The sequence below is a fragment of the Rhinoraja longicauda genome, chromosome 33, assembly GCF_053455715.1.
Source record: "Rhinoraja longicauda isolate Sanriku21f chromosome 33, sRhiLon1.1, whole genome shotgun sequence".
Taxonomy (NCBI): Eukaryota; Metazoa; Chordata; class Chondrichthyes; order Rajiformes; family Arhynchobatidae; genus Rhinoraja; species Rhinoraja longicauda.
In genome coordinates, this window is record NC_135985.1 from 8,819,254 (window position 1) to 8,834,425 (window position 15,172).

A 15,172-nucleotide genomic window follows, 5' to 3' on the forward strand; every position below is an offset into this window, starting at 1 on the left:
GTGTTACCCTTGCGGGGATCGCTGGTGGGCACAGACTCGGTGGGCCGAAGGGCCCGTTTCTGCACTGTATCTCTAAACAAAACTAAATGCTGGAGTAACTCAGCAGGGGTACAGGGAGCGTGACTGGATAGAAGGAATGGGTGACGTTTCGGGTCAAGACCCTTCTTCAGACTGAAGTAAGAGCAGGTGTGAACTTCCCAGCTGAGATCTGACCTTTCTACCTGTGCAGGTACCGACTGACTGCCATTGCCATCGACAACGCCGCCGGCCCACATCAGAACTACACCATCATCTTCATTGGTTCGGAAGCAGGCATGCTGCTCAAGGTGCTGACCAAAACCAGTACAAGCTCCCTCAATGACAGCGTACTCCTGGAGGAAATGGATGTCTTTAACCCATTAAAGTACGTAAACGCTTCTAACTCCACTTAGTCACAGAGTCTTACAGCGTGGAAACAGGCCACACACCGACCGGGCCACTTGCACACACCGGCCAACACGTCCCATCTACACTAGTCCCACTTGCCTGCATCTGGTCCATATTCCTCTAAACTTCTAACCTTCTATAATTTCTGCAGAACTTCTGTAGAATTAATCAAAGGAATTCGGAGGGATGTGGGGAAACTCATTAAGAATGTTTTTATTTCAATTCCACGGATTTCATAGTGATTATTTATTCCAAACACTCTTGCCCATAATGTCCAAGTTATCTTGCCATTGGCAAGTCATGAAATGCATCCAGTAGGAAAACTGGACTGACTTCCAACACCACTACAAGTAGTGCTCAATCTGCAATAAGTCAGTGGCTATTACGTGTGCCTGTGGTTTGCCTTCACCCAGTGTGGCTAACTATAACCCAAGCTGCAATGCTGAAGGGCTTCTATGTCACTTTGTTGTTCGAAGCCTTCATTTGGATGATTGAGGCAACTTAATCTGTTGCTGTGTATGAATATTCTAACTGAGGATACCCCCAAAATAGCATTAGATCTTCAGTCAGTTTCTTCTTTAATTTAAACAAAATACTTTTGTTTGGCACAAAATGCTGGAGTAACTCAGCGGGACAGGCGGCATCTCTGGAGAGAAGGAATGGGTGACGTTTCGGGTCGAGTCCCTTCTTCAGACTGAAGAATTAATTTCGGGTCGAGACCCTTCTTCAGTCTGAAGAAGGGTCTCGACCCGAAACATCACCCATTCCTTCTCTCCAGAGATGCCACCTGTCCCGCTGAGTTACTCCAGCGTTTTGGGTCTATCTTCGATTTAAACCAGCATCTGCAGTTCTTTCCTACACATTACTTTTTTTAGGCACTAGAGTACTATCACATTAATGTGATAGGTTTGGAGGGATATGGGCCAAACCCAGGCAGGTGGGACTAGTATAGGTGAGGCATGTTGGTTGGTGTGGGCAAGTTGGGCTGAAGGGCCTGTTTTCACGCTGTATGACTATGACCCTCTATGTCTCTATGGCTCAATAGCAATGGTACTTTGCCTAATACATTAATCTTGTTACTCTGCATTACAGCCTTGCGTTGTTTAAGAAGCAGGGGTGCATCAGTAATTGAGGCAATGCTCTTGAGAAATTTATACAAACTTTGCTCTGGATGAAATCTTCCTCAATCATTCAGAATTGAGGGGAGAATTTAAAGCGATCGCTTAGCTTTCCAGATGTGGGATCACATTCTCTCTGATAATGCGGAATAGAGAGTTCTTGCCTAAAGCAATTGGATTACACTCGAAGCGTGCCTGACCAAGTCTTTGTTTGAACCAAAAAACAGGTGCAGCTCCACGAATGAAGACGACAGGAAGGTGCTGGGGCTGCAGCTGGATAAAGATCACCATGCCTTGTTTGTCGCCTTCTCCAGCTGTGTTATTCGTGTTCCTCTCAGTCACTGCGAACATCACGGCGCCTGCAAAAAGTTAGTGCTTCTCAACTTTATAACAGCGCTTCAACTGTCTGTGTCATGCATTTTCAATTTTCTTTGTTGGATCAGCAGCAGACCTACAAAGTTGTGCAGGAAGGAACTGCAGATGCTGGTTTAAATCGAAGATAGACGCAAAAAGCTGGAGTAACTCAGCGGGACAGGCGGCATCGCTGGAGAGAAGGAATGGGTGGCGATTCCGGGTCGAGACCACTTCTTCAGACCCGAACAGTCTCGACCCGAAACGTCACCCATTCCTCCTCTCCAGAGATGCCGCCTGTCCCGCTGAGTTACTCCAGCTTTCTGTGTGGAACTACAAAGGTGTTGTGCAGGTTTGACGATGAGGCTTTTACGAACAAGAGAAGCCAGGTAGAATATGCAGCAAGATCGACACAAAGTGCTGGAGTAACTCAGCGGGTCAGGCAGCAGCTCGGGTGAAAAAGGATGGGTGACGTTTCGAGTCGGAACCCTTCTTCAGGCAGGGTCTCAGTCTGAGTTACTCCAGCACTTTGTGTCTATCTTCGGTATAAACCAGCACCTGCAGCTCCTTCCTGCAGAACAAGAGGACAAGAGACTTCACGGGGAAAGGTTGCCTTTTTTCAGCATATGTTCCACTTGCGTCTTTCAGGGATTGATTTTTCTTTTAGTGCCGCGACTGAACATGTTTGAAAGTCATTTCAATGCAAAACTGCGTCAGCTAATGGAACTAAAATATCAATATCGACTGTGAATCGCTCGCTGGAATCGAGGGTGCACAGCTGAGTTAAATCTGTCAATGTAATACTTTTTCATCTGGAGATTTCCAGAGCGGCCGGCAGCTGAGTGGCCACAGTGCTGCCAATAGGTCATTCAGCGTAATGGGCTTGGCAGCACTGAAGATCATTAATGCTCTTCTCCAAATCTAAATAAACCACGTATAAAGAGCCAGAGTTCAGGGGGGTGGGGGGGGAGGGAGGGGGGGGGGGGGTGCTCATATGCCAGCATGAAAGATGAAAAAAGTAAAAGAAAAAAGTTAAGTAAACCCTCGGCCTACAACAGCAAGACTCGTCTAGAAAAAGTTACTTTTTAAAAGTAGAAAGGGATCGCAGTTCAAAGGAGAAAGTGGACTGGGGAACGCAGTTTAGGGAGTTTGGAAGGATGAGGGGGTACCTCATCGAAACTAACCAAATGGTGAAAGGCCTGGATGTGGAGAGGATGTTTCCACTGGTGGGAGAGTCTAGGACCAGGGGCCATAGCCTCAAAATAAAATGACGTACCTTTAGAAAGGAGATGTGAGCAAGTTTGGGCCCCATATCTGAGGAAGGATGTGCTGGCTCTGGAGAGGGTCCAGAGGAGGTTTACAAGAATGATTCCAGGAATGAGTGGGTGAGCATATGATGGGCATTTAACCGCACTGGGCCTCTACTCACTGGAGCTTAGAAGGTTGAGGGGGGACCTCATTGAAACTTACGGAGTAATGAAAGGCATAGATAGAGTAGATGTGGAAAGGATATTTCCAATGGTGGGAGAGTCTAGGACCAGTCATAGCCTCAGAATTAAAGGGCACTCTTTTAGAAAGGAGGTGAGGAGGAACGTCTTTAGTCAGAGGGTGGGGAATCTGTGGAACTCAATGCCACGTCAATGGTTATTTGTAAGGTGGAGATTGACAGCTTCTTGATTAGTATGGGTGTCAGGGGTTATGGGGAGAAGGCAGGAGAATGAGGTTGAGAGGGGAAAGATTGATCAGCCATGATCAAATGGCAGTGCGGACTCGATGGACCGAATGGCCTAATTCTGCTCCAATGACATGAACTCTCTGGGAGGATTGTGTGTTTTTAGACGTTTGGACCATTGATGAGACCAAATCTTCATGGGTTCTGATGTGAGAGCTGATTCTCTGATCCATCACTATGTGTGATTTTGTACCTGTTAGTGTCAGATCACTGAAATGCCCCCAAACCTACCACCCACATCACTAATGTATGTATTGAAAACTTAGTTATACCCACAAAGATGCTGATTATTGCTTTCTGTTTTACCGACAGAGCTTGCATCGGTTCAAGAGATCCCTACTGTGCGTGGCTGGATAATAAATCCTGTGGAATTGTGAGGCCTGGCATTCAGTAAGTTTGTGTTTTCATTACCCGGGTTCGATCCTGACTGCGGGCGCTGCCTGTGTGGAGTTTGTGCGTTCTCCCTGTGACCACGTGGGTTTTCTCCGGTTTCCTCCCACACTCCAAAGACGTGCAGGTTTGTAGGTTAATTGGCTTCTGTACAAATTGTAATATTGTCCCTCGAGTGTGTAGGATAGTGCCAATGTACGGGGTAGGCTGGGTGTGGGGATCGCTGGTCGGCGCGGACTCGGTGGGCCGAAGGGCCTGTTTCCGCGCTTTATCTCCATTCTAAAACTATATTAACACTTGAATTCCTGGGATTGAGGCAAGACCACAGCTCAAAGTTGAATTTCTCCCTTCCATTTAGAGTCATAGAGTGATACAGTGTGGAAACAGGCCCATCGGCCCAACTGGCCCACACCGGCCAACAATGTCCCAGCTACACTAGTCCCACTTGCCTGCGCTTGGTCCATATCCCTCCCAACCTGTCCTATTCATGTACCTGTCCAACTGTTTCTTAAACGATGGGATAGTCCCAGCCTCAACTACTTCCTCTGGCAGCTTGTTCCATACACCCATCACCCTTTGTGTGAAAAAGTTTCCCCTTGGATTCCTATTAAATCTTTTCCCCTTCACTTTGAACCTATGTCCTCTGGTCCTTGATTCCCCTACTCTGGGCGAAAGACTCTGTGCATGTACCCGATCTATTCCTCGCATGGTTTTATACACCTCTATAAGATCTCCCCTCATCCTCCTGCGCTCCATGGAATAGAGACCCAGCCTACTCAATCTCTCCCTATAGCTCATACCCTCTAGTCCTGGCAACACCATCGTAAATCTTTTCTGAACCCTTTCAAGCTTGACAATATCTTTCCTATAACATGGTGCCCAGAACTGAACACAATATTCTAAACGCGGTCTCACCAACGTCTTATACAACTGCAACATGACCTCCCAACCTCTGAGTGAATCTCAATGTAGATACTAAATGCAGCGTTGTTTCGAGTGTCTCTCAGAGACGTTGTTGCTTTTTGTTCCCCAGCACTGGGTTTGAACAAGATGTGGAATCTGGCAGAACAGCACATCTCGGGGAATGTCACGGTGAGTCTCATGGTCTCTCAGACCAATCTCCATTGTTGATGTCGGGGGGGGGGGGGGGGGGGGGATCTGGGATGTGAAGCCACAAGGCGGAGGGTCGGTGAAGGGATTCTGACGTTAAATACCGACCGTGCCCGGCTATGTCATTTTATGTGTGGACTAACAAGTCAACTAGATAACCTGTCGAGTTTGAGAAAGCCAACCTTCTCGTCATCCCGGTGTCATTTGCAGAGCTGAAATTCTTTTATTTGAGCCATTTCTAAATGGAGGCACATCAAGCTAACGTTATGAAGTCTTATTTTTTATGGCCTCCACAGCTGGTTTTGATCAAACAATTTCAGTTGCAAAGTTCATTATCTTTTTTTTTTTTTTAACTGATTTTTTTTTTCCCCCCTTTACTAATCTTGCTTTTAATTCTTCTAGAAATCCCGGTCGCTACACCAGATTACAAAACATTTGGCGACCTGACAGCTGGTTAGTTTTGGGTTATATTTTTGCTTGTGCCTTTCCTCCTCCTCCCTCTGCCTCGGCGAGCTCTTTCCCCTCCTCTCCCTTTCTGTTCATTTGGCAGATGGCCACGGGTGATTTGTTCTACATCTGCCAGCCACAAGCAGTCCGCAGCAAACTAATCATTCTTTCCTTCTCAGTCACTCGCGGCTCCCAGCACGTTTCCCCCCGCCTCCGCTGACTAATCAGGTTTCTTACCCAAGGGTTTACCTTTTAACACAATGCTGCTGTACAGCCTCCAATGCATTTTGTGGCAGCCTGGATCTCTCAGCTTCCGGAGCATGTGGAGGCATCTCACCAGTTAACTTCTAATCTGCTTATCTCTTCTTCCCCAGAAATCCAGATCTGCGCTTCATTAATGAAACGTTAACACTTTATTGCATTGTTCGATTTTGAACTGTACTTTTGGGATTAATGGAACATGATCCTGTGAATATGTTAAAACGCTTTATCAGTGCTGAGATACAGACTGTACTTTTGAGTGCACCAGGTTTAAATGACAGATGTATACCCCCCCCCCCGTAACTTGGCTTGCTCTGAGCAAGTCGAGAGTTCTACGCTGCGGCTAGTGTTTATTTACATGCATTCCATGCGGGCTTGGTGTTTAAAGAGGTTCAAAGTTCGGTCCTTTTTAAAAAAAAACTGAACAGGAGAACGGGGTTGAGAGTAGGGTTGCCAACTGTCCCACATTAGCCAGGACATCCCGTGTTTTGGGCTAAGTTCGTTTGCCCCGTACGGGGCCGCCCTTGTCCCGTATTAGTAGGGTTGCCAACTCCCTCACTCCCAAATAAGGGACAAAGGGTGACGTCACCGCCCCTCGCGCCCCACGTGACCTCGCCCAGCCAGCGGCCACGTGCTCCCGCTCCACCAATGGCGGCCGCGGGGGGGTGACGTCACCTTGTCACGTATTAGTAGGGTTGCCAACTCCCTCACTCCCAAATAAGGGACAAAGGGTGACGTCACCGCCCCGCGCGCCCCACGTGACCTCACCCAGCCAGCGGCCACGTGCTCCCGCTCCACCAATGGCGTCTGCCATTGGTGGAGCGGGAGCACGTGGCCGCTGAATGGGCGAGGTCACGTGGGGCGCGGGGCGGTGACGTCGCCTTGTCCCGTATTTGGGAGTGAGGAAGTTGGCCAACCCTAGTTGAGAGGGAAAGATAGACCAGCCACGATTGAACGGTGTAGTGGCCTCGGAAGGGCGCCGAATGGCCCAATTCTGCTCCTTTGACTTCTGATCTTTGTAAAGGAGTTGCCAAGCTGCTGCGGTGGCTGGATAATTGCGTTCCAAACTCAGTCCCCACGTTTCCTAACCCGCAGAGGCTGACTGTCTCTTTCTGACAGTGAACGAGTGGTCCAATGTAAGATGCTATCCATCCCAGTGTGGCCTTAATTCACTGTGGATTTCTGGATCAATAAGATGAGGGCCTGTTAAGAGCAAACTGAGAGCAAAGAAAAAATGACGGTGTGCAAGACTCTATGCAATTTCAGAAAGCAATTTGCTGCACATTGCTGCTGACACCAACATTCTTGAATCAACCATTGAGATTGATGTCAAGCTGGAAGCTGGTGCTTGGTATTCAGCAAAACACTGCAGATTTAAAAGGGACATATTGCAGAACATTCAATACATGATCTAATGCAAATTCCCTAATGCAGCGGTACTGGTTTCTCGTGCCCCGTGAAGATGACCACATGTTTGCCCGACTCCCCAGTCCAATCGTTCAAACGTTCTTGTCGTGAATTGTTTTTCACCTGAAGGCTGCCGTTGGTGGGTTTAACGTAACTGCCATTTAAGCCATGGTTGTGAATCTTCATTTGGCTAAGTTGCTGTTTTGTCCCTGTGAATCCTGTCGCACGGAGGGAGACAGGCGTTGGCCCATCTCCTCCACGCAGACTAACTAAGCTAGTGCCATTATCCCAGTGATTGGCCCACATCCCTCGAAACCTTCCTGTCCACGTATCTGTCCAAGTGTCTTCCACAGCACCTGCCTCAACTACTTCCTCTTTGAGCTCCCACCATATATCTCCACCACCCTCTGTGTGGAAAAGGTTGCCCCTTAGGTTCATATTTAAACTTCTCCCTCCCATCTTAAGCATATGTCGTCTTGTTTGAAATTCCCCTATCCTGGGTAAAAGACTCCATGCATTCGCATTAAGATTTTATAGACATCTATAGGGTCACCCCTTAGCCTCCTGTGCTCCAAGGAATAAAGTCCTAGCCTGCCCTACCCCCATCATCTCCCAATAGCACAGGCCCTCAGGTCCTTTCATCATCCTCAGAAATATTCTCTGTGCTCTTTCCAGCCTAATGACATCCTTCCTATGGTAGGGTGACAAAAACTGAGCACTGTACTCTAAGTGGAGCCTCACCAAAGCCTTGCACAACTGTAACATTATGTCCCAATTTCTATATTCATTACCTGGACTGATGAAGCCCAATGTACCAAAGACTGCCCGACTACCCTATCTACCTGTATCACCACTTTCAATGAACTATATATCAGTACTCCTCCTTCACTCTGCCCTACAATGCTCCACACGGATCTGCAATTCACTATGAAGGTCCTGCCCTGATTTGACTTCCCAAAATGCAAGACCTCATATTTATCTACATTGAACTCCAACTAATCAAGACTCTGCTGCAATTTTTGATAACCATCTTATCTATCTATGATACCATCCACTTTAGTGTCATCTGCAAACATACAAATCATGCCTTCTACATTCTCATCCAAATGGTTGACTTAAACCACAAACAGCAATGGGCCCAGCACCACTAGTCACAGGCCAATAAACACCCTTCCTCCACCATCACCCTCAGCTTCTTTCCATGAAGCCAATTCTCTATCCAGTTGGCTAGCTCTGCCTGAATCCCATGTGATCTAGCCTTCCAGAGCAGCCTACTTTATGAAACCTTTATTCAATGCCTTGCTGGTCCATATAGACAATGTCTACGACCTTCAGCAAGGCATTGGATAAAGGTTCCACAAAGCAACCAAAAAGGTTGATGAAGTCCTTATAGACAATGTCTACGACCTTGCCTTTATCAACCTTTTTGGTTGCTTGTTCAAAGAACCCAATCAGATTTGTAAGGCATGATCTCCCATGTAAAAGAACAACATGCTGCCGATCCCTAATCACCCTGTTTATCCAAAAATGTACGTGTGTCTTGTCCCTCGGAATCCTCTCCAGTACATCACTCAGCACAGATGTTGAGCTCACTGGTCTTTCCTTGCCTATGGCTCACACCAGGAGTGGACTCCAGTTCACCCCGGGTTCGGGCACGATTCCAGACATCCTTTTGTAACTCTGTGGACAGTTCCCAAGTTGGCATCGTAACATGAGCAGGCAGAGACTGATCTCTGTCAAACAGAAAAAAAACCTTCGTTATTTTAACGATTTCTAAATGGAGGCACATCAAGTTAATGTTCCTAAGTACCATTTCTGTGGTGTGTCCACAGCTGGGTTTGATTAAGGCGCTGCAGTTCATTATCAGTCCCCGTCACGTTGAGGATTTATGGCGTGAGAAGTGGCGCCCTGCCAGAACAACACGTGTACCTTGAAACCATCTCCACCCCCAAGTCAGGCTGCTGCCTCTGGGGGCACGGCGGGCACTTTGGACTAGGGTGGACATTGGAAGATGAGGTGTTGCCAGGGAGAAGTTGGCAAAGTAAATGTTTGGCACTGGAGTCATTCACGAGATCCTGAGTTCGGACAAGATGCAGCAGATTGTGCCTTGGACATTTTTGGGAATGTCCTGGGAAGGATGCATTGGGAAAGCTTTTAGATGTTGGTGGATGTGGTGGTATAGACAATAGACAATAGGTGCAGGAGTAGGCCATTCGGCCCTTCGAGCCAGCACCACCATTCAATGTGATCATGGCTGATCATTGCCTTCTCCCCATACCCCCTGACTCCGCTATCATTAAGAGCTCTCTCTAGCTCTCTCTTGAAAGCATCCAGAGAATTGTCCTCCACTGCCTTCTGAGGCAGAGAATTCCACAGGTTTACAATGCTCTGTCTGAAAAAGATTTTACTCTTCTCCGTTCTAAATGCCCTACCCCTTATTCTTAAACTGTGGCCCCTGGTTCTGGACTCCCCCAACATTGGGAACCTTGGTATCTCCAAGGAAAAAATCATTTGAATTAGTGTTGAGGCTCTCAGACATTCAGCACAGGTCAATGGGCCAAATGGCATTCTTTTAAATAGAACATAAAACAGGACGTAGAACATAGAATATGCACTTATGAACATAGAACAGTGCAGCAGGGGAATGAGTCCTTCAGCTCCCAATGTGTTTGGATCACTATCGTATCTGCCTCCACCACTACCCCTGGCAATATGCCCCAGGTCCGCACTGCTGTATGAAACAAAAACTTGCCCCACATATCTCCACTAAACATTCCCCTCACGCTGTGCCCTCTAGTGTTGGACATTTCCACTGGGGAGGGGGGGGGGAGGTTATGACTGTCTACCCTATCTATGCCTCTTAGAATTTTATGCACTTCTATCGAGTCTCCCCTCAACCTCTGATGTAGGGGTAGGGGTAGGCCATTTAGAACGGAGATGAGGAAAAACTTTTTCAGTCAGAGAGTTGTGAATCTGTGGAATTCTCTGCCTCAGAAAGCAGTGGAGGCCAATTCTCTGAATGCATTCAAGAGAGAGCTAGATAGAGCTCTTAAGGATAGCGGAGTCAGGGGGTATGGGGAGAAGGCAGGAACGGAGTTCTGATTGAGAATGATCAGCCATGATCACATTGAATGGCGGTGCTGGTTCGAAGGGCCGAATGGCCTCCTCCTGCACCTATTGTCTATTGTCGATTGTCTATGTTCCAGAGAAAACAATTCACAAGTCTATCCCTGTAATCCATGCAGTATTTTGGTAAACCGTCTCTGCATCCACACCAAAGCCTCCACATCTTTCCTACAACAGGGCGACCAGAACTGCACGCAATAGACCAAATGCGGGCCAATCATAGTCTTACAGTCATATAATCATCAGTGCAGGAGCTCAAGGCTGGAGGTGTATGTGGGTCAGAGTTCTGCTCGGCTTCCGGCCCTGTCTCCCACCCAACCCGGGCATGTCCTCCACAGTCGCTGTGAAGAGACTGAACCCACGATCTCCTCCAGTCTCTGCTGCAGGAAGCAGCCTGTCAACGAGTTGTTCCACCAAAGGGGTTATAGGCAATATCTCCAAATCCAAATTAGTGGCTGAGCAGTTATGTTCGAGTCAAACATTCAGTGATCGGTGTTGGGCCCCTTGTTGTCGGTGACGTATAATCTGTGGAATTCTTTGCCGCAGAAGGCTGTGGAGGCCGAGTCAGTGGATATTTTGTAAGGCAGAGGTAGATAGATTCTTGGTTAGTAAGGGTGGTCAGGGGTTATGGGGCGAAGGCAGGAGAATGGGGTTAGGAGGGAGAGATAGATCAGCCATGATTGAATGGCAGAGTAGACTTGATGGGCCGAATGGCTTAATTCTGCTCCTGTTACTTATGACCATATACATACAATGTGCATGAACATAAGCAGTATTAGTAGTATTAAGTCTGCCGACGACATGGGTTTGTGATGTTGCGGATAGCGAGGAAGGTTGTCTTGAGGCGGCTGCAGGATACAAAACCCATGGAAAACTGGGCGGAGAGTTGGCAGGTGGAAGTTAATCGGGACGTGTTCAAGGTGTTGCATTTTGGGCAGTCAAACGGGATGTACAGTGGATGCTAGGGCATTAGGAATGTTGATGGGACATTTGGGTGAAGGGGATATTTGGTAACTTTGACATTTACAATGATTCTGCTGTACTTTGGCATCAACAAAGTCAATTTATAACTTCACCTCCTACTCCATGATAGAGCCACACAGCACAGAAATGGGCCCACATCCCTCCAAACCTGTCCTATCCCTGTGCCCGACCAAATGTCTTTTAAATGTTGTTACGGTGCCGTATAAATGTTGAAATAATTTGAACCTGTCACCACAGAAACGGATGTCCCAGCAGCCTCTGCTTCCACTGCTCCAAGTGAACCGATAGTATCTCCAAATGTGATTGCAGTGCAAGATGACGAGGAGACTTTTGATTATTTTGAAACATTATCCGCTGTCCCCAATGGTAAGGCCTTTGAAGGGAAGCTTCCTTCCACTGAAAGGAAACCTGTTTTATTTTTTTTTAAAGCTGCTCTATATTTACGTTCAGTCAATCAAGGGCTCATTTGAAAAAACAAAAACAGAACTATCTATAAAGTGGAGCAACACACCGGTCAGGCCCGGTGTTGTTGGAGTGAAACACTGCACTCCTTAATATTCCGAGCCTGCATTGTGTGAAGTGGAATCTGGTTACTCCAACTCTTGTTTCAGCTATCAAATGACAAAGCCTTTGTACCCAAAGCTGGGAGGAGATCAGTTCCTGTGCTGAACTGCATAGCTGCGAGCTCTCTCTCAGACAGCCTGGCTGTGTGATTCGGTCCAACCATTGTAAAGTGCGTAAGGTTCGAAGGGTTTCCAGAGTGAAGTAGGGTCTCGACCCTAAACGTCACCCATTCCTTCTCTCCAGAGATGCTGCCTGTCCTGTTAAGTTACTCCAGCATTTTGTGTCTATCTTCGGTGTCAGACAGCATCTGCAGTTCCTTCCCACACGTTAAATTTGGGAGCAAGTTTAATCAAAAAGCCTAGCAAGTCAGTGTCCAATGCACTTTGTGAAGGACAGGTTTTTTAGTTTCGTTTAGTTTAGAGATACAGCAGGGAAAGAGGCCCTTCGGCCCACCGAGTCCACACCGACCATCGATCACCCCGGACACTAACATTATCCGACACACACTAGGGGCAATTTTACATTTTTTATACCAAGCCAATTAACCTACAAACCTGTACGTCTTTGGAGTGTGGGAGGTAACAGAAGATTTCAGATTTTTTCAGAGTTAGAGATACAGCACGGAAACAGGCTCTTCGGCCCATTGAGTCCGCTCCGCGCCGCCCAGCGATCCCCGCACATTAACACTATCCTACACACACTAGGGACAATTTTTACATTTGCCCAGCCAATTAACCTATAAACCTGTACGTCTTTGAAGTGTGGGAGGAAACCGAAGATCTCAGAGAAAACACACGAGGTCACAGAGAGAACGTACAAACTCCGTACAGACAGCGCCCGTAGCCAGGATCAAACCTGGGTCTGTAAGCGCAGTAAGGCAGCAACTCTACCGCTGCTCCAGACCTGACGAGTTAGCAATACTTGGAGAAAATATTGAATAGAACACAAAATGCTGGAGTAACTCAGCAGGTCCGACAGCATCTCGAGAGGAGAGAGGAGGAAAATATTACTACTGCAAGATCACTTTTACATGCTGGGGCTTTCAGCAATTTGGACTTGAGGTCACAAACCGTTAAAGTACATGGAAAGGGACAGTTTGTGGCTTTTTATATTTAAAAAAAATCTGGTCTTTCTCAGATTTAAAAACAAAGGCAGCTAAAGCAGGTTTCTTCTCAGTTCTGTTGGCAGTGTTTTGGTTTTTTTTCCGTTGATTACTGTTACCTCAGTTAAGACATGCACATTTCTGATATTTTGTTGGTGATCGTTACACACCTGGTCTGTTATTTAAGTTGATCTATTGCTCTTCAGTTTCAGTTCATTGCTTCTCCCTCTGTTTGTGCCTTTGTTGTTGTGTGCCAGTCAACGCCATCGTTTGGTTCTCAATGTTTTCTTTGTCAACCACTGCCATTACCGTTCTAACCCTGAACATTTTATCGCTGGCCACGGATAAAATGTTCAAAAGGCCTTGCTGGGTTTTTTTCCCTCTATATTTTAAAAGAAAATCTCTAATTACTCATGCATCTCACTAACCAAAGTAGTGATGGGCAACTTGTGCATGTTGTAGAATGGAGAATCGACCTGGTTCTTGGCCAGTGGCTTGTCCCTCAGAATGACAGCTGAAGGTACCAGCCCTTCTGCTGCAAGCTCTGCTTCACATTTACGTAGCAACTAATATTTTTATCCTCAAATAGTCTTCCTAACCCATCTCTTTCTCTTTGTGTAGGAAAAATAACTGCAGATGCTGGTACAAATCGAAGGTATCACAAAATGCCGAAGTAACTCAGCGGGTCAGGCAGCATCTCTGGAGAGATGGGGAGAGAATGGGTGGCGTTTCGGGTCGAGACCCTTCTTCAGACTGAAGAAGGGTCTCGACCCGAAACGCCACCCATTCTCTCCCCATCTCTCCAGAGATGCTGCCTGACCCGCTGAGTTACTCCAGCATTTTGTGATACCATCTCTTTCTCTTTGAAGCATTTTCCGAGTCCTGAACTGAAAGCAAGAAGCAGTTTATTACCAGGGACTAATAGGAAATGCTTTCTTTGTTCAGGTGCCATAATGATTTTGCGTGACTGAAATAATCGCAAAATATCGTGCTTGTAAATTCTATTCTAATTCGCATGCACCCTTACTCTGTCGACTAATCAAGAGCAGCAACCTATTTCCTTTGTCGTGTTTATTTGGCTACATGTTCTACCCTTGACTTAACTTCAAATTCTTTATACTTGGGTATTTTACTTGGTATGTGTTATTTTACTTGTTTGGAATTCTACCAACATGGGATGCTTTAAGAAAGTGCCAATGCTAATATTTTTTTTCTATTTCAACTGCGATTATTTCTGTATCTTGCACGCAAGTGTATCTGTTGGCACGGGTCTGCCTCATGGAATTAACGTGCAGATTGAACTCGCGACCAGATGTGCCAATGGAGAAATTAGATGCTCGTTGCAGGGGGCTGCTATTTAAAACAAGGACTGGGGAGGAAGGGACAAGGAAAACCAATAGGGCACGTCTTCAAAACAGATAACAAGAGAGAGCAATTTGCTTGTCAGTGCCGGTCGGTGCTAAATGGTTGTGAGAACAGCAGACTCTGGTTGTTCTTGCCTCCCGCACACGCACCTCTGCCTAACTATTTGGAACCAGATGGACTGAGATGAGTTCGTCATGTGGCCAATTTAGCTGGACTAATACCCCCCCCCCCCCACCAGTCACAGGAACTGATCACAATTCTGTTGTAGAATATACTGTTGTAACCATGTACGGGGCCGCACGGTGGCGCGGCGGTAGAATTGCTGCCTCACAGCGCCAGAGACCCGGGTTCGATCCTGACTACTGGGTGCTCGGTCTGTACGTTCTCCCCATGCCCAGCGTGGGGTTTTCTCCGGGTGCTCCGGTTTCCTCCCACACTCCAAAGACGTGCAGGTTTGTAGGTTGATTGGCGTGGTACGCGTGTAAATTGTCCCCAGTGTGTTGGATGGCATTAGTGCGCGGGGACCGCTGGTCGGCGCGGAACCGGTGGGCCAAAGGGACTGTTTCCGCTCTGTGTCTCCAAACCAAACCAAACCAAAAATTTGCAGTCGTAAACTATAACTGCATCTCAGCTCCCGTTTTTTATTAATATGGAAAATCAGGCAAAGTGTGCACTTACTTGAAACCCTAGCTACTGTTAGCAATGCGCCGATCACTTTACTTTGGCACCTACCCCTTTCCCTTTGTGCTATTTTTGCCAATGTCCCAGTGCTGGCTCGGTTTCTTGGCA

The 15,172-nt window shown here is 47.0% G+C and overlaps 1 protein-coding gene across 8 annotated transcripts in view; it reads left to right on the top strand.

Moving 5' to 3' along the window:
* The window catches only part of sema6d (semaphorin 6D), a 346,157-nt gene that overhangs the window by 319,421 nt on the left and 11,564 nt on the right, over window positions 1–15,172 (top strand). For 5 of the 8 annotated variants that reach the window (XM_078427456.1, XM_078427455.1, XM_078427458.1 and 2 more), the window contains 6 exons: window positions 230–403; window positions 1,772–1,912; window positions 3,940–4,017; window positions 5,051–5,109; window positions 5,530–5,580; window positions 11,590–11,718. In XM_078427456.1, the coding sequence (XP_078283582.1) occupies window positions 230–403; window positions 1,772–1,912; window positions 3,940–4,017; window positions 5,051–5,109; window positions 5,530–5,580; window positions 11,590–11,718 (632 nt within the window). The remainder of the gene's footprint in view (window positions 1–229; window positions 404–1,771; window positions 1,913–3,939; window positions 4,018–5,050; window positions 5,110–5,529; window positions 5,581–11,589; window positions 11,719–15,172) is intronic. The other 3 variants (XM_078427461.1, XM_078427460.1, XM_078427464.1) reach the window with 3 other exon arrangements.